We start from the raw sequence: 18,441 nt of genomic DNA, 5'->3' as shown, positions 1-18,441 counted from the left end.
CTTAAACAAATTCTCTAGGTCGTTATAAAGTAAATGTATAGAAGATGAAGAGTATTGAAAACATGCAGAGTAAATTTACAGTGTCATGGGTTAAGGAACTGTCAAAGGTGAAGTTAGAAGGTAAACCTAAGAAATTATTTCTTTAAGTTAAGCACACATATTACGGAAGCGCCGTGTTCTTAATCTTGGATGTGGTTTCACTGGGATTGATTCAAAATGAAACAGCAATCAAAAATAAAAAAACAAAAAAAAAACAAGATGGTGTGATGCCATGCATGCGTAATGAGGCTAGTGATTTTGAAAAACAAATCTTGAAGGAGTCTGTTGTTATTCCATCTTCGAATCCAGCGATACAAGTATCATATGAAATGGCAGCGATAACTACTGGGTGGGGGGGGGGGGGGGAGGGAGAGGGGGTTAAGTAGAAATCAGGTTAAAGCTAAAGTTAATCAGGTTAAATATAAATCAGCTTCCGTGTACGGTTAGGCTAAGCCTATGTAAACAGGAAGCAAAACAAAAAGAATAGAAAAATAACATCTGTGCACCTGCCTCTGCGTCCGTTTTTGATCTTCAAATTGATTGCCTTTTGGCATTCAATTTGAGAAAGCTGGCATGTGTTTGATTAACAACGACTTTTGTTTTAAAACGTTTGTTCTCCGTTGTTGGAGAAGTAATGAGTTTACTAATTGCACTTGGGTGTATTTTTTTCGATGATGAGATGATATATAATGGATTATTCTGTGACCAACTTTCGCTTTGAACGTTTCATTATTTTGCTAATAAGTAATTCTAATATTTTAATCTCCAGGAATGTATTTCCACTCTTTCCACGTACACATCTAGTTTACGCGATGTAAAATCTTTCTTGTTGAACCATAATTCGTCGCTTGAGTTTAAACCGAGTGTTTGTTTAGTTTTGTTTTGCTTCTGTCAACAGAAGTTTCATTGTTTGTGATAGGCGTGGTTCGCCAACTTATAATGGAGACTTTGAAGACCTGGAAACCTTTAGATAAATAACAATTTCCTTATTCTGTTCATAATTGTTTACAAAAAATTTCTTGTAAAAATAAGGGACGAAAGTGTTTCTACTGAAAATTTATCGGCCTCTGGGGAAGAAACAGCCACAGAAAGACAAAATGTCCAAGGAAGTCGCTTTGATATTCATTGCTATCTACGTAGTTGAAGCAGCAATCATCGTCATTGGAAACACTTTCACTATTTTTGTCTTTTGGACTCAACGATTCCGTCTCAAACGAACTTGTTACCTTTTGATTAACCTTGCAGTTTGTGACTTACTCGTGGGAATAACAGAGCCGATCATTCTCGGTGTCTCAAAGTTCCAAGGAATGACTTCAGCTGGACGAAGAAAAAAAGGGAATATGAAGAATTTGTGGAGCCTTTTGTTTACGTCTACCCAAGTCCTCTCCTTTGCCACGTCGGTGTTTTTCCTAGCCCTTATCTCGCTTGAACGTGTTTATGCAGTCTTGTGGCCTCTTCGTCATCGCGTAGCAAAGACATCTCTTTACATCTCCAGCATTATTTTAGTTTGGGCTGGTGGTTTTTGTTTGGGTGGAATGTCTTTGATGGAGTTGTACTACCCAGCTGTAAAGAGAAGAAATGTCGTTGTCGCCACTAGCATATCTCTTTTCATTTCTCTGGTGATTATTTGTGCCAGCTACTTCACTATCCGAACTCGATTGCAAAGTAGGAAACCAGCATCTGGATTAATGGTCCATCGCAACCAACAGTTCGTAGAAAAGAGCTTGCGACACTCAAGTACATTTTTTGTAGTAGCTACTGTGTCGCTGGTTTTTTGGCTACCAGCATTTGCTGTGAACATTACGAAAGAGTTCTGCTTATGCTTTCCTGCACCAGTGATTTGGTTTGCAAGTGCTCTGCGTTTGGCAAACTCTATGGCAAATCCGTTTGTGTACAGCCTTAGGATGCCTCTTTTTAAGGATGCATTAACAAAGCTCTCGAGAAGGCGTGAAAGAAACTTTGAACTAAGATCTGTCCGCAAAAGTATCGCTGCAAACGTGAATCAAGGGCCATCTGAAATGTTGTAGTACGATAAGGGTGTAGGAAATTTTTTTGGAAACTTTTTTGAAGCCCGTAATTTTATTTCGTGTCAGAGGCCCGTTTCTCGAAGGTCCTACTTGACTTCGCAGGCCCGTAGAGCTGTTCTGTTTTCATTCTGGATGGGTCTTCAAAAGTTTTAAAAATCATTCGATGAAACTGTTAACTAAACGAAAAGAATGGAATGGTTAAAGTGCCAGAACCTGCTCACCTATTCTTTAAATTTTAATCTCAAAACATGTTTTCTAGGGCCCGTTTCTCGAGAGTCTCGGCAACTTAACCGGCCTGCAAAGTTGTTCTGTTTACATCCAAGATAGGGGTTACCAAAGTTTTGAAAATCATACAATTAATTAAACAATCAGCCAATGGAACAAAATGGATTGGCTCAGGTGTCAGAGCCAACTTCACTATTCATTAAATTTTTACTTTAAGTTACCGGGACTTTCGAGAAACGGGCCTATGAATTAACTCTTGATAAACTACAGAATTATTCGCGGCTCACCATCAAAATTGGGAAGAGACCCCATTCAAAAAGATATTGATCGCGGTTACATCCACAAATATTTTTTAATAGATAAATCGATCGTTAACTATTGTGCTTCATTTCTTTATCTCACCTAACAGTCATTTCAAATTGCATATTAATGTTTTCCCAATTTCGCGAACACTTTGAAGAGCAAACGCTAAGCTCGAGAGACTGGTGATGAGTAAAAACGACAGTCCATAGTACCTCCCTCGTTTTCGCACCTAAACGAGGAGCGTTAATCTCCAATGGAAAATCTACATAAAAGAACTGTTACGATGTTGGGCAAAGGTGTAATGAGAGCGAGAATCCGCAAATTTCTTTCTTTCAAGTTTGTACAAAATTTCGTAGAAGTTTCCTTAAAACAACTTAACATCTTTCGCGGTGTTTTCAACAACATTTTCCTCGGAAAGAGAGAAAAAATCATCTGCCAATTATGTAATTCGCTTTTGGTAAGGAAGAAAGGGGACTTTGTGGCGTTGGCATTGAAAAGACTCGTGGGAAAGTTCTTGCGTAGACGTCCAAAATTTTTTTGACACACTAACTAACTTTCAAGTAAAGATAACAAAACTCTCATGATATCCTAAGCTTTCTTTTTAAGTTTTCTGGTATGGTCTGCATAGACAAGATCAAATTTTCACAAAAAACTTGATTGATTCATTATAATTTCTCGCGTTTTTAGACAAAAAGAAAGGAAGGAATGTAAAAAAGCAACGCGACATTAAATTTTGAAATCTAGTCACTCCAAATCCTGATTTTTTTTTTCAAAATTTGGATGATTTCCTCATTTTATTTTGCAGCTTAAAAATCAGAGAAATTTGTTTTTTAATGTGTTTACTCTTTAATTCTTTGTATATAATCACCTCTGTAATTATAATTTTTCCGCAGTACGAATCAAAATTCATTGTTATGCAGGAAAGATCACGAAACGAAGGCTTCATTTCCATATTTTTCGGCTCTTAATTTTTTCTTCAATTTTCCATGTTTTCATCATTTTCATGTTATCTGGACGAGAGAGAAAGGGAGAAGACAAAATTACATTTGTGACCATCAATCATTTAGTGATGTAACATCCTATGTGCACTATTCAAAGTACAACGATGAAATCTCTATTTCCCCCTTAGAAGTTCCATCTTTAGCATGTTCTGGCGGCTTTTGCGTGCAATAAACAGTGAATTTTGCCATGTACACTATAATTAAGGAAACGACTAGTAAACATAATAGAACATGTTTCTTTCAAGAGTTTTGTTAATAACTTTTGAAGCTCTCTCCACTTTCGGTCGTTTTGATTTCGTTCGTTTTAATTTTGGTCGTTTTGATTTCGGTGTACCCTTTCTCCAAGCCATTAACGAGACAGGCCAAGTAAAATTACCGACTTTGAGAAGCAAAATTACCACAAGGGATTACATTTTAATGTTTTGCTTTCCTGGTAATATCTCTTTAAACAAGCCTGAGATTAGCCGTATTTTGAGTTGAAGCGCTAAATCGCAAACAGATAAAGAAAAAAATTGATAGTATGGTATGTTGAGTAATATTTCATGGTAAATAAAGCTAAGGACTGACTAGTTTCGTACGCAGCTTCAATTTATAGTAGTTACCACCGACAAAGTGGATAGCAAAAGAGAAGGATTAGGGATTCATTAAATGTCGGTTTAGAATAAATTGATTTCGTGGTCTTTTCGGTTCACTTATCGTTTGTAGGCTTTATTTCAGCTCTTTCGCACGCAGCAATAAAGACAGCGCAAGCCGAAATTAATTGAACTTTACTTGGGATTAAATAGAACTATTTATGGCGGTTTCATTAGTCGCAAAATACATTTATAAAAGCGGTTATGCATGGAAAGATTCGCTCAATAATTTTGTCGATGAGAAGATATTTCGTACAATATACTTTACCTGTTAAGATCTTATCCGCTATTTTCGAAGTCGATGTTTTAGAGTATCATGTACAAACCTTAGTTCCTAAAGGTCTTTGACTCTGAGATTGACTCAATCCGTATGGTAAGAAAAATCCGTATATCTTATACAAATGGTTGTTACTTAGCTGTTACTTTTTTTAAAAGCATGAAGGGACTGCTAATAGTAAAAAAAAAATGATGATCCAACTGCTCCGACAAGTACTTGAAAAAGGTGATATTTAAGGAAAAGAAACATTCTCTCCTTATGCACGTAAAAAATTTAGGCAGCCCAAGGTCATCGCAAAGTTGTAACAAATTTCGTCCGGAGAATATAACACGATCAGATCCAGAGGCTTTCCCGATTACAAGATCTGAGAAAATCTGCAGGTAAATATCAACGATCGAAACTAAAAGCTCTATTTTTCGTACCCACTGTGGAATACAAGAATATCGTAAGATTTTCCCCATGAAACACATTTACATTTACAGTATTTGGTTGATTTCGTACGCTTCCCAATGAGACTATTATTTAATTTTTGTGATGGAACAAATAGAGGCTAACTCGATAACTTTAGAATTGCTCAGTGTGTTATAAGGATTTTCTTAAATTATTTATACGATAGTGAATAAAGTATATACGAAAAAAACTGTTAATTCAGTTTTAACACGAAATAACGGATCTAACATTAAAATGAAAAAGTATTTTAACTTGATGAGCTCATAATTTCATTTTAAGGTTCAGGTGGTTTTGACCTGAAAACATGTTTCTTCATTTCTTTTTTACAGCTACAGGTTACAAAGTCAATCCTAGCTGGATTTCACTCTCAAGGGAGGGATCATATAACTGCCGTTGAATTACAGAGGTATAGTAAGGCATTTAGCCAGAAAAACTTTAAGAAGACCACAGCTGTCTATTAGTTTAATTAGTAGTAAAAAGACGAAAGAGGGAAAATTTTAAAGGAGTTGTGTTGGTGTTTTCAGGTGTGCAGTTATGGCCAATAACTTGACCCAGCTTCCATACCAAGCATGTCTTGTCCAGAATATTCCACAGGAAACCCAGCATCAACTGCGAGACTTCACCAACTACGGTGTCCGACCAATGGGCATGCTCTTGGCCGTAATTGGGTTTTTTTGTAATGCGCTTGTGGTGTTCATCGTAACGCGAAATAGATCGTTGCAAAGTCCTTCATTTTTGATGCTGTGTAGTTTATCAGTAACTGACTTGTTGTATACCTCATATTCTATCTTTAGAGATGTATCGGCGATAGCCGACAAATACATGTGCCCACCTTCGGGTGGTTCTGGTGTATCCTCGCGCTTATCTCACGCGACATCTATTCTGTGTTTGTATGCCACGCTTGCAAACTTGGCATTGATAAGTAGAGATCGATACCTAGCAGTCAGAAAACCCTGGTGGTATCGCAGTAACGTGACTAGATACCGTGCTATTGTCAAGATTCTCGTAACATGGGTGATATGCATTTTGGCGGTACTTCTGGCAGAGTTAGATATGATTCCTTACGGAAATGTTTCTGCTCTTTTATTCTATCTTATTTGCTTCCTTGTTATCATTATCTCTTACATAGGCATATTCTCAAAGAAAATGAATCCCACAGAAACTCAATTGCGCCCTTCATTGGAGAGGGAGAGGAGAATCGCAATCACTGTGGGGATAATCCTCGTGGTATTGTTCCTGACGTTTCTCCCAGCTCTTATGTCTCCGCTTATTTTGCACTTGTTAGGCATAATGAGTTTAAGCGCTTACAGGCCTTTTTACACATTCTTCCTCCAGCTTAATACATTCTTAAATCCTTTACTGAACTTTGGTAGGAGTAAAGACATGCGCACAGGGCTAAGAAAGCTAATTAAACTTTCTCGCCAAATTCAGCCCCAGGCCGGCTCTTTCAACCGAGGCCAGAATCCACATACTTCTGATTCTGCTACCATGGGAACGGAGAGAGCATCTTAAGGAATTGAGAAAATGATCCTTTCTATAAACTGGAACTTGTTAATATTAATGCTGTGAGGTAAATGACTGTACACCGAATTAATTATAACTTGAAATAGCGAGGGAGAGCAAGAGTTACAGTTCTTTAAGAAACCAAGTGGGTTTCGTTTGGTTTCCTTAAAAATGCAAGGAGTAAGGTAAATTTGGAATGAAATAATGTTTAATTTCAAGTTGTTTTAGGATATGTGAAGCTTTCCTATAGGTAGAGCAAGAAGTGTTCTTCCCATTACTGATGAACTACCGAGAGATCAATTGTACATGGTTATGGAAAAAAAATCAGATAGATACTACAAATTTGCATAAACCGAATCCGTGCGCAGGAAAAAATGTGCATGAATCATTCCAGAGAGAGAGAGAGAGAATGGCTATTTTGAGGTTGTTTTGTATAAGAATTAAGGCTACCCGGGGTTTCTACCGAAAGGTACTTTGAACCATCAAGAATGGAAATTTGATATTGTTGGGTATAGGTGAACAAGAGGAAAACAAGGAAATCAGTTGTGACATAATTTAACGAGTGCAGCATAATCTGATTAAACGTAAAATGGAATTCTAGAGACCTCTTAATAAAGAAATTGCATATATGTAGCGACATGTTATGATAAATGTATGTGAGTCGATTGAAAGTGAATCTATGTCCTGGAGATTGACAAATAACTACGAATGCTGAGAGCAACTGGCAAAAAATTGAGTTACGAGATACGTGTATGTAATTTCTCTAGATAATAAAGCTAACTACATGTCAAGTCTCCTTATTTGTCAATTTTAGAAGCAGTTGTTACAACGTTGTTGCTATCGTTGCTTTTATTGTTCCGGTCCAAAATGCATGGCATATCACGTGCCTTTAAATTATCACTTAGTTTGAATGTTGCTAAGCAACCTGGCTGCTCACTTGTGACGCAACAGACATAAGTTCACAGTATGGCTGCACTGTCGGTTACACTAGAAAGGCATTAATTTGAACTGAAACTCGGGCTAAACTTGAGACAAGGAGACCGATAACCTTTTCAGCAGCTGGTGTTTGAACGACACTTTTGTTCCCAGCATTAGGGTTAAATTTCTGGGACGTCATGAACGGCTTAGTCATTGAACTTTTTTTTTTTTAAATGTTGGCGTCGTGAAGTCGAACAAAGATTGCTACACTGAAACTCGGGCTAAACTTGATATAAGGAGACCAATAACCTTTCCCACAGCTGGTGTTTGAACGGCACCTCCGTTCCCAGCATAAAGGTTAAATTTCTGGGACGTCATGAACGGCTTAGTCACCGAGATTTTTTTAAAAATGGCGGCGCCGTGAAGTCGAAAAAAGAGTACTCGATATACCTACTTTTAGAGAGTTTTTCGGCTGCTAGATTGGTTAAAATTTAGTTCAGTGGTATTATGTCATTTGACTATCAAATTTTTAAGTTTGTGGAGACTTAAAAAGCCATGACTTACTTCACTGTGGAAGTTTTTTCTTCGGGTCATTTCACAGTGAGTGAAAATTCCTCGAGACGAAGATTGAGATCTGAAAAAGAAGGCTTGGAAGGTTTTAGGTAAGGAGCGTTATCTCCACATTTATCCTAAAGGCATAAAAAGGATACTTTTCTGTGACTCTTTTCCGTGACTCTTTTCCGTGACTCTTTTCCGTGACTCTTTTCCGTGACTCTTTTCCGTGACTCTTTTCCGTGACTCTTTTCCGTGAATCTTTTCCGTTCTTTTGTCTGATCAAAATCGATGGTTGATGTTTTAAATGCAATTTTTTATATCTTCGAGAGGAATTAGAAGGAGCTGTCAAATTTAAAATGAAATTAATAAATAATTTAAAATTACACGTACACAAGAATTAAATACCAAGAAAACAAATAATGGTTCAAATATTTAACAATGAAGATATAATGTTTCTAATATTCAAATCAGCTTTCTTTCCTATTAATCAAACAAGACTACTTTCGAAGGTTTCTCTAATGTACTTGCAGATTTCGTGGATATTTTTACAGCGAAGAAAGAGGAATTATCATCGATAAATTTTATATAAAGACTATACTCTTATTGGTGTTTAACGATGGCTGTAAACGAAAGAAATAATCTTACTTTGGATAAAATCATATTTTCTGTTTCGCTCTGAGCTCTGCAGCGGCACGATGTTTAAGTAAATTATACGTTATACATATATTTTTATTTTAGTCCACCCAGAATAGAAAACCACGAGAAACTCTTATCTTTCATGTCTCAGCATACAAAAAAAGCAAAAGCCGATCTGACCTTTCCTTCTACTAATCATGGCGGTTGGTTTAGCGAGGCTGTTCCTCAGAAAAAAAGGTCAACCTTCCTCTTTAAACTAATTGTCTCTCTTGATATCCAAAATAACGTAAAAATTTCCATGTCATTAGTATAATGGTACCAAAATTAAAATAAAAAATTGTCATCTAAGTTGAATGTTTATCACCGGGTTTATTAGCCAATGGACAGACAATTTCCTCCAATCAACCAGCAGATGACGTACATGAAACTTTCCATCGTCAATAAAACAAATGTTTTCTTTTGTTATGTTTATTCTGTACTCCTTTGCATCTAAATTAAATTTTTATCGGATATTTCAAAATTTTTCATCACAGGAGTCTTTTTTCGTCACTGTCGAATTTCGAAGTTTCCAACTTTAACCTGATATCGCAAGTTCAAAATCCTGTATGGCGTACGATGCATTACGAAATATTCGTTTCTCTCGAGAATCCGCCGATACAAAAAGAGAAATTAGCTTTCCAATTATTTACCTTGGAAGCGTTCAAGTATTGTGTCCTGTTGGTAACGGAATATGCGGGTCCGTGGAGGAAATCTTTGACAATTCTCGGTTAAAACTGAAACATAATTTGCTTCCGAAACAAATTCTTCGAGTAAAAGACAATTTATTTGAGCTTTACAGGGCTGATGAAGAAGAGCATGCGACTACAACTGTTTACAACTTTAACAAAATAATCTACTGCGGGGTTGACAGCAAAAGGAGGAAAGTATTGGTGTTCAATTATCATCATTTGGAAGGACGCGAAGGAGATTTTTATCTAACGCACGCCTTTTGGTGCGAGAAGAAAAGTGTGGCGAAACAGCTGGCTTTCACAGTCGGGGAATACTTTCAAAAAATGAATTGTGTCTGTGTACAGGATGCTGATGAAATGGGAAACGAAGAATCCCCATTAACAACGAAGTTAAAACCTTCGAGAAGGGAAAAGTATCGCAAAATCCCAAGAAAGCGCTCTTTGAATAAAAACTTAGAATTAAACGAAATTTAAGGCCAGCTGAACACGATCGCAAATGAATCTACATACGATGTACTCAAATGTGAATAAATGTGAAGAAAGATATGCTCGCTGATTTGTTCATTGTTTTGTTTTTTTTTAACACCGGAACACGCAAAGAGAAAATTGTAAGTCAACCAGCTAAGGCATAGCTGTTGCTGTAAGTGCGCACCCGAATGCATTTAAGTTTTAATCATATTTTTTTTTTCTATATGCAATTCAAACCGTTCATTTTGTGAATCATGTGCTAACTATTTATTGCAGGGGGTATTCATTTATTAATATGACTTGTTATCCATTCTGCTTATGTAAATTTTTATCCCAATGTTCACAGTCTAAATACACTGAGTATCAAAACCGGCCAACTATTCTAAATTTCTTAATACAGGAATAGATCAGGATCCAAGCAGTAACCGATTCCTGTCCAATGACAATAGGGAGGAAAAAAAAAGTCGCGGACACGTTTTTAAATTTTCTGAGCGTAAACTACTTCCGAATTATTGAGAAAAGAGCGAAAAGTTACACGACATGCGGTTTGTAATACAACTAACGTGTTAAAATACACCTGTTCTACTTCCAACCTTTCAGAGGACGGCGTTGATCACTCGAAAGCATAATATGCTAGGTTTGGCATGTTAGAACACAAAATAAGCTGAGCTTAATCAGATATGAAGTTTCGTTGATATGTTCGACATAATTTCTACATATAAAATCGCCCGCTTATCGAAAAAAATATATAACCATTCTGAGTAAACCGTGAGTAATATCAAAGCCTTACGACTTGGCTTTATATGGGAAATAATATCAAAAATTCAAATCAATAAATTTTAAATTATTACTCTGATCATCAGGGGAGTAACATAACGATGCTTGACCCCTGCGTTTGATTTGAGTTGGCTGGATTGTACAGGGCATGAAATTAATCTTTTTTTCTGATAGCCACTTGGCTATTCTTCAAAGTGGTAGCCAATTCAAAAAAAGTTGGTCGCCATTTTTAAAGACAAACAAAACGTTTTTTCCACGCTGTCAGCGTTCCAGACAGACCCTCCAAAATTAAGTTAGGAAAAAGATCTTTAACGTGCTACAAAGTGGACAATAAGATGGGTGATATTCAACCTTCAAGCTCACCTAAATCTTAGATGGCGTCTAGTTATCGATCAAGATGCATGTGCTGCGTTTTGGAAACGAACTTATCGAGGACGTTTGCCGCGGATTTATCTTTCCAAATCTTTCTAATTCACTATATCTCTAGGTATGGTTATGATGAAGCATTCTAGTCGCCAATTTGGCGACTAATTTTCAGGATTTGGTCGCCAAAGTGAAAAATTTAGTCCCATTGGTGCCTGTATTAGACGCAATTTCACGCGCTGTTGAACGTAAAATATTATGACAATAAATCTTGTTAGCCTGAGGGCTCTAAAAGAAAATCGTTCTACAGGAACAAGGCAAACCAAAAAGCGCTGAATGAGAACTTTAAGATTTTCAAAGTTCGAAATATACAAAACAAAGCCTTTTGGTGATGAATATCTTACAATAAAATTTTTGGAAGTTTGATAATTTATAATCTGTAGTGTCGTAGAGGACTGCTTGGTACTCGTTCAGCTCAGTGTATGATTTACTCGCCATGGCAGTTCATTGAAATGTGGCCTATATGCCGGATCTTTCTAGTGGGTGAATCACTTAATAAAGCCCGACTGGACCTGGCAAATCTCCAACTCTTTACCGTACAGATGTCTGGCACAAGGAAAATATTATTTTGTCTTTAAAATTGTATTTCTTTAAAAATCAATTAAAATGTATAAACACTCATTTCTCAAACTGTCCTTCACGGGTCTGCTACGAACTTGCATACTGATCAGCTTCAGTGGCTGACTTGAAACCTCAGTGGCTATTGAAAGATTGTTGTGAGTTTTTCAGGCTTCTTATTAACAACTACTTTTTTCTAGTTCGTAACTTAAGTCATCTTTCTTCCTTTGTATTTTTTCTCGCTTTTCTAATCTATAAATAATGTTTTTTTCCTATGCACTCTCGGTCTTTTTTTCCAGAATTAGTCTAATAATATTCTCTTTGACACCTGGAATCGGCGCAAGAACGATTTCTTAACTTTAACGAAGCAAACTTCGTAGTGATAAATTTGTTGTTCGTTCCACTTTAAAGGCCTTTTTGTGTACCTAAGAACTCCTAATTATGTTTTGCACAATGAACCAAATCAAATTATATGCAAGCGTCGACATATTTCATTCTGCAAAGACCACAAAAAATAACTCTGTGTAAATATATAGAAATTTACTGATTAAAAGTTACGATTAAAATAACAACAACGATGAAAGTTGCAGGGAATATAGGTCTTGCATTGATCCGTAATAGTGCAGTACTGACGCTTATCCCTTGAAGCTGGTTTTTATCAATAATTCAGAAAAAGTAAAGATATAATACCAAAATATTTGATGGGCACAAGGATAAATAAAGATTTTCAACATATGGCTTAAGGTCTTATGTCCTACGAACTTAACTAAATTCAGTTCTTACGGCAATCTTCTTGCGAGCCGAGTCGCACAATAGTTTGCTAACTTTATTTCGGTCTGCTTGCTGCCTTTTCAGTATTTTACAAATCAAAACACTCTAGTTTATCATGTATGGAAAATACAATGAAATGATTTATATTAAAAGATAAACTATATGACAAAGGCGAGGTTATTTATTGTTCACCGTCTTTATCGTTACCACAGTTTCATTGTCGACCGTTCTTTGTGATCTGCTGAAGTTCAAATCATTTTTTTTTACCAAATTACGTCCTATGGGCTGTTCGACATCGCGCAGATAGGCTATGTTCACCGTTTGGCGTTCTTTTTTTCTGTCTTTTTTCTCTTGCTTTTTCATTCATGGCTGTTAAATCACGACCCAAAAAGAATATTTAACAATGTTAAACTGATTTTCATCCGTCTCAAACTGGCATCCTGTCAAACTAAGACCTATTTAGTTCTAAAAGGGCCGAACACAACAAAAAGATTTCTCCTCCGTTTTTCTGAAGCTACTCGACTTTGTGCTTTTCAATACATATATTCATCGCTCAATTTCACACATAATTAAGTTCAAACTCGGAAAAAATTGTGATTGAAGACAGGAATATTCCGTTGGCCGCATCCCGTCACGGTTTTCATTTTTTAATATGCCGTGTACTCAAAATTCTAACTGTCAAAGAGCGTGGAAGACAAAATGACATTGTCCTTTTTCATAATTCCCTTCTCTTCCGTTGTAGGATGGAAATTATCAGTCGTAATTAAATTTTTATGTAGAATTTCATCTATCTCAATAACTCCCACTTCGAATTTTCCTGTTTAGGGTTGGGCGGGACTACCCACTGTGTGGTAATCACTCATATGCTAGTCATTAACTTTTAGGACAAAAGCAAGCTCGGACTTATCATGGGTGTTTATAATCAAATTCAGAGAGTAACTATTGAGCTGGAGAAAAAGTGCCTTATTGAGAAACGCCACGTGGACATCGTGTACTGTAAATTTTCTAAGAAATGAAAACAGAAAAGATCGAGTTCCTCTTTCATTGATGAGGGCGGAATTTCCTTTCCGCAACGTTCAGTCAGTCGTGAAACTAGAGATAACTGACAAACAGGACAAAGGGTAAATTCGAGACAAGCATTCTCACGGAAGCTTCGGGAAAAAAGGCGATTGTTTGACAAAAAAACCGAGCAAGCATATTAAAAACCAATCTAACTTTGAGCTATGAAATTCAGCCCGTATATATAGTCCCCATTCTTGGGAAGATTCGCCATGGATCGCACTCATAGATAGGTTATTGATATATCATTAGTCATGAAATACTTAGTGTGGCTTACATGTTTTATTTTGACTTTTGGATTTTCCCAACAAAACGATGAACAACCGCCTTACATTCCACCCATCGAGTTTGGTAGAAAGAGAGAGGCCGATGTTCAACTAGAAATGGTAAATAGAACGATTAGAATTAATACGAGTTGTTTGTAGCAAGATTCACTCGAACGCGTATAAAACAGCACTCAACCGAACATTATTTCGCGATCTAGGTCGATTGGCTAACAATGGCAAAGACGTCCAGATACGTTACAAAAAGTATAAGCTTCCTCTTTGCAATATTTTGTCGTAACGTAGCAAGGGAGCACCTAGAGTTATTTTCAGACTTACACAGAATCCTCCAAATTTAAACTGCCTTCTTTCACATTGCAGGTCTGAGGAAACGTTTCTAGTCTTAACATCGAATATGCCTTCAATCGTGCTCTTCTTTTTTTTTATTCGGAGTCTATAGTACTGTGCTTTCTTCAACATAAATTCTTTTACTCTCTCGTTTTTGTTAAATGTAACAAATCAATTCTAGGTTCTTACTGCCTCCCTTTTCGACGGATATTTTATTTCAATCACATGGGTTCGCCCGTGTATACATGCCTATTGCTTGCCTCGCGCTAGTTAAAATGCTAAATTAATTTTTCAATACTATGAAATCAGTTTTTAAATTATCTGGTTTATTTTTGTGATTGCGAAATTAAGTTTTAATTTTTTAGTGTTTTTTTTCCCGGTCCTCATATTTCATAATATAGTGCGATCCAAACAACTGAATTGTCATGTTATATATGAAAAACCGAGACAAAATAATAATAATGATAATACAAAACACCTTTTGGTAAAAAGTTTACTGTTGTTATCATTTTTACTGGCTTTCAGCATGATTATCTTCAACCTCCTCCATACATTCCACCGATCGAATTTGGGAGAGAAGTAGAGGACGGCGACCTTATAATGGTAGAGTGTCTATATATATTCATTTACTTGTAAAAGGATTACTGCATTAATTTGTAACGATAATTATCATCCAAACTGCCCTTCACTCATGGAAGTAACGTTTTCGGAGGGTCTCCCTTAGCCTGAAAACGGCTAAAAAAGTTAAGGTAAAAATTAACAAATTTATATCGTCAGTCGCATAAAAAGAGCCAACCGTAAAATTTTATTTTAAACGTAACGGAAGGGAATTGATTGATAGCCGTGAAATGGCTAGAATGTTAACCGTTATCCGTAAAAGCCATCATGATCATTAAACTGAGACCCTCGTTTCAGCAAGGAAGCCAGTGATATCTGGGGTTGCCTTCAAATTCGGTTAGCAGTATTTTTCACATAAATATGATATTTCAATTATTTTTTTTTTGATAATTTTGAAAACGTTATTCATAAGCTAAATCGGAAATTTCTACGTTTCAGAAAAAGCTACGGTTATGATGAAGGCTCTGACTAGAAATAGAAGTACTCGCGTGAGGAATGTCACGGAAGATCTGAAGAGAGGAGAATGACAAAAACTGTTGTTTTTGTTCCTTAAGGAACATCTTGATTTCAAATTATTGTTATAAAATAAATTAAACGTTATATTTTAGTTTGTTGCATTATTATTGATTTACTCAAACCTAGCTACTCAACAAAGGTCTCGTCTGTGTCTCGAAAATAAACTTCAACAAACAGGTCTGACAGCAAAAATCGACGTAATGGCTGATTTAATAGGTTTAAGAAGTTTCGGAGTGGATTAGTTTGTTTTTCTTGTAATAGTACTAACTTATCAGTTTTTTTTACAAGACTTGAACAATAGACTGCAAAATACATCTTTATTTACCTTTGATGACAAAATCCGGTCAGTCATTGTCACCTACAACTCAGTCATTTTCAAAAATTACCCTCACCCAGACATACACACTACAACAACAGAAAAATTCCCTTAAGTCACCCTCTTGGATTTCCCGCTTCCTTTGACAAATTCGGCGTGTGGAATGAACCATTGATGGACACACAGTTTCTCAATGGAAGAGTTTCTTCGGCCATCAGAAATCATGATCATTCAAATGATTTTAAAAGTCTTCGTTTAAGCAGAAATTGTAGGTAATGTTGAGAGTCTTTGGTCAGAATTAGAAATGTCATTTGAAGGCGGATAAACTTCTTTCTCTCAATACCGGTAGATAAACATCCAAATTTTATCTATCGGACATTGTTTGACTTCTGTTGAAATCGGAAACCAACTCCTTTACTGCTATTCAGTTATACATGTAACTGATGCTCCAGTGATATCGGTGTTGGAGAATAACAGACTTAGCACACTTGGATAGAGCTTTCAGACCTTAGTTTATCACATTGATATTATGCACGTATATATAAATAAAACCATAACGCGTCGATAAATAACGACGGTCTCAATGGGGTTAACCGTAAAATCGTTAACGAAAAACTATAACCGTTAAAATATTTTCTTTAAAGAGTGCGCCATTTTTTTTGAGTCATGAAACTCTCACTAAAAGTTAGCGGCAAATGGCTTAAATCTTAACCCTTAGGGGTAAATTTATCACCCCATTGAAAACCTCTTTTACATGTCTTCAAGCGAAAACGGTATTCAGTCAGATATGCTTCAGGTATATATATTCAAAGAGATGAGACGATACAGATTTGTTCAGATCGTTACTATCATTGATAGAGGCTGTATCTTTGCCATCTCCGAGTTGAAGTAGCTTATGTCCTATAACAAAGTCTTGCATGCTTTCCTTCTGTTAATGCAACAGTTTAAACCTGATTTTTTTGCAACTAATTGCAAATCAGTCACTCAAGTCATCAGTCACTCACTCACTGCTAGATATAGTCGTTTGTTTCTTTCGATAGCACATCTATAAACCATCAACAAATTTATACAAACCAACTTGGAGAAAATAAAGACGAAGCTGCAATTTCCCTATTAAAGATCTTTGGAAACCCTAATATTGTTCGGTAGTTGTCCCATCTTAACACTTTTTGTATTTGCTAATGACAGGATATTCAGACAAACGGGTGCTCGAGAATGTCAGAGTAACGAAATCGGCACTAAATTTCATGCTTGAGTGATAGTTTAAGACGTGGACTTTCAAATTCTGCTCAAAAGCCGAATGTAAAGGGCTGGAAAGACTATTTCTAATAGCTTTCTGCTTCAACTGCTTGCAGAACAAGATAACCATCTGGAGTTAAATCAAGAGACGTGCTCAGTAAACTGCTGCTCGATAGCAGAGTAATAATTCATTGAGAGTAATTCAACCGCTACTTGGAGCCAATGTTCCATTCGATTGATCATTAACGGTTAGAACTAACTGTCGCTAAAATCAGTCACGCACGCACTAGTCAATGTTACCGACACGCCTCCCCCCACTGATTTGCTTTTCATCTTTAAGAACTACCCGAAATTAAACTTCAATTACCGCTGTGCTCCATCATCTGCTCGAAAGCTGATGGAGTATGATTGTAGATGAAAACAAGCACAATATAATTGTAAAGCGACTTTTTTAATCATTATTCTTAGCCAATTTCCTTTCAAATGTTTGTCCGTAGACATTATTATATACCACGCAGGTGTATTGTGCTTTTCGCAAGGGGCTAATTGGCTATCACGGAAGTGATCAGCACGTACTAGTCACTTCTTAGCGGTCAAGAGGACAAAATCGCGCCTCGAGCGTTTCATATCTGACATTTCTCAAAATTTTGAAAGAAATATACTATTTTTTGGTTTCTTTATGGTAGATACTAAGAAAATTATTCACCTCAGTGTCGGTGAAAGTGGAAGATATTTACCTTTACTGCAGTGAATAATTGTTAACTATTGGGAAATACCGGACAATGTTTTGCACAAGTGAAAAGTAAGAACATGCGTCTTTAAATCCTGTTCGGATGAGTCTAGAAAGAGGCCTTCACAATTATGCAATTATTATTTTGTCCAGAACTATGCGACAGAAACAGCACGGACTGTTTAAGCAATAGACTCCACTTTCTATTGATTTACTGGCCTAATAACCCACGCGGCCTCAGGGGAACGTTGATTTGGGAGAACACGAGAAAAGTGGTGAATCACGAGCCAGAGGCGAATGATTTAGCCTACTTTTCGAGTGCTTTTGAGAGTAATTTGAAAAATCTTAATTGTTCCGCTAGGAGCTCCCTTAAATTTGATGTTCAAAGTTTTTTTGCACAGCACAGCTAACTTAGACAAAAAAATGCAAAACATTAAAAAACAAAGACAAACAAAAAAAGACCGTCTAGTGCTCTCTTTTACTTGATTACTTTCATGGATACATTGATATCTTTAATTTAAACTAACCCTTGAGCAGAAAGAAAGCTGTGCTTCCATGCTTTATGGTAAAACAATAGTTTACCTATAATTGCAAATCAGTGACGCGAATTATGTTCTTAAGCTTATCTTTCTTCTATAAAAGATGTTTTATAACAAAATCTTTTATTCAAATTATTTTGAAATACAAATCGGTAAAATCAAGTGAATCAAATATCCACCTTATAACCACAAGTTTTTGGACCTCATTTTACAAACGTGACAAACTCACACGCCATTGCCACCGAATTGTAGTAATAATGACATTAGTTTTGTTTGCCGTGGATGAAAATTACAGACGCGCTCCATAAACTTCTGCTAAAATGCAGAGCATAATTATTTATGTAAAAAAGAACGTCAATACTGAGGCAGCACCTTTTATTTGAGACACATCAACCCTAAAGTAGGCAGGCTGTTTTTACGTCTCATTGATATCTATGAAGCATAAGTCTCCTTCTATTAAAATTTGCGGCATATTTGTGAAAGAAAATAATAGATTCAATTTTAATGTTAATATCTTTTTCC

General features: G+C 36.3%; 3 protein-coding genes and 2 long non-coding RNA genes across 7 annotated transcripts; 4 read left to right on the top strand and 1 right to left on the bottom strand.

Moving 5' to 3' along the window:
* The first annotated feature begins 1,048 nt into the window (after positions 1-1,048).
* On the top strand, positions 1,049-2,655 carry LOC113672528 (sphingosine 1-phosphate receptor 1-like). Its single transcript, XM_027188820.2, has one exon. The coding sequence runs from the start codon at positions 1,137-1,139 to the stop codon at positions 2,064-2,066; it is 930 nt and encodes a 309-aa protein (XP_027044621.2). The 5' UTR covers positions 1,049-1,136; the 3' UTR covers positions 2,067-2,655.
* Positions 2,656-4,390: 1,735 nt separating this feature from the next.
* Positions 4,391-7,086, top strand: LOC113672538 (adrenocorticotropic hormone receptor). Of its 2 annotated transcripts, XM_027188841.2 has the most exons (4): positions 4,391-4,600; positions 4,782-4,884; positions 5,284-5,360; positions 5,479-7,086. In XM_027188841.2, exon 4 carries the CDS (start codon positions 5,489-5,491, stop codon positions 6,464-6,466), a length of 978 nt encoding a protein of 325 aa, XP_027044642.2. In that variant the 5' UTR covers positions 4,391-4,600; positions 4,782-4,884; positions 5,284-5,360; positions 5,479-5,488; the 3' UTR covers positions 6,467-7,086. The 2 variants fall into 2 exon arrangements, with proteins under 2 accessions (XP_027044642.2, XP_027044634.2); XM_027188833.2 differs by lacking the exon at positions 4,782-4,884 and having other exon boundaries at positions 4,393-4,600.
* A 109-nt stretch (positions 7,087-7,195) lies between these two features.
* Positions 7,196-8,895, bottom strand: LOC149040366 (uncharacterized). 2 transcript variants are annotated; one of them, XR_016179569.1, is made up of 2 exons: positions 8,576-8,895; positions 7,196-8,272 (listed from the first exon to the last, which is right to left on the bottom strand). It is a non-coding gene; the product is annotated as an uncharacterized LOC149040366 (long non-coding RNA). The 2 variants fall into 2 exon arrangements; XR_016179570.1 differs by having other exon boundaries at positions 8,747-8,895.
* Positions 8,896-9,059: 164 nt separating this feature from the next.
* Positions 9,060-9,838, top strand: LOC113672451 (uncharacterized). The gene has a single exon (XM_027188735.2). The coding sequence runs from the start codon at positions 9,172-9,174 to the stop codon at positions 9,766-9,768; it is 597 nt and encodes a 198-aa protein (XP_027044536.2). The 5' UTR covers positions 9,060-9,171; the 3' UTR covers positions 9,769-9,838.
* Positions 9,839-13,482: 3,644 nt separating this feature from the next.
* LOC149040365 (uncharacterized) lies at positions 13,483-15,186 on the top strand. Its single transcript, XR_016179582.1, has 3 exons — positions 13,483-13,736; positions 14,487-14,564; positions 15,018-15,186. It is a non-coding gene; the product is annotated as an uncharacterized LOC149040365 (long non-coding RNA).
* Positions 15,187-18,441: the final 3,255 nt, after the last annotated feature.

The sequence above is a fragment of the Pocillopora damicornis genome, chromosome 9 (genome assembly GCF_964200805.1).
Source record: "Pocillopora damicornis chromosome 9, jaPocDami1.2, whole genome shotgun sequence".
In the NCBI taxonomy this organism is placed as follows: domain Eukaryota; kingdom Metazoa; phylum Cnidaria; class Anthozoa; order Scleractinia; family Pocilloporidae; genus Pocillopora; species Pocillopora damicornis.
The sequence above is the reverse complement of the archived record's forward strand: the minus strand, read 5'-3'. Positions and strand labels throughout refer to the sequence as shown.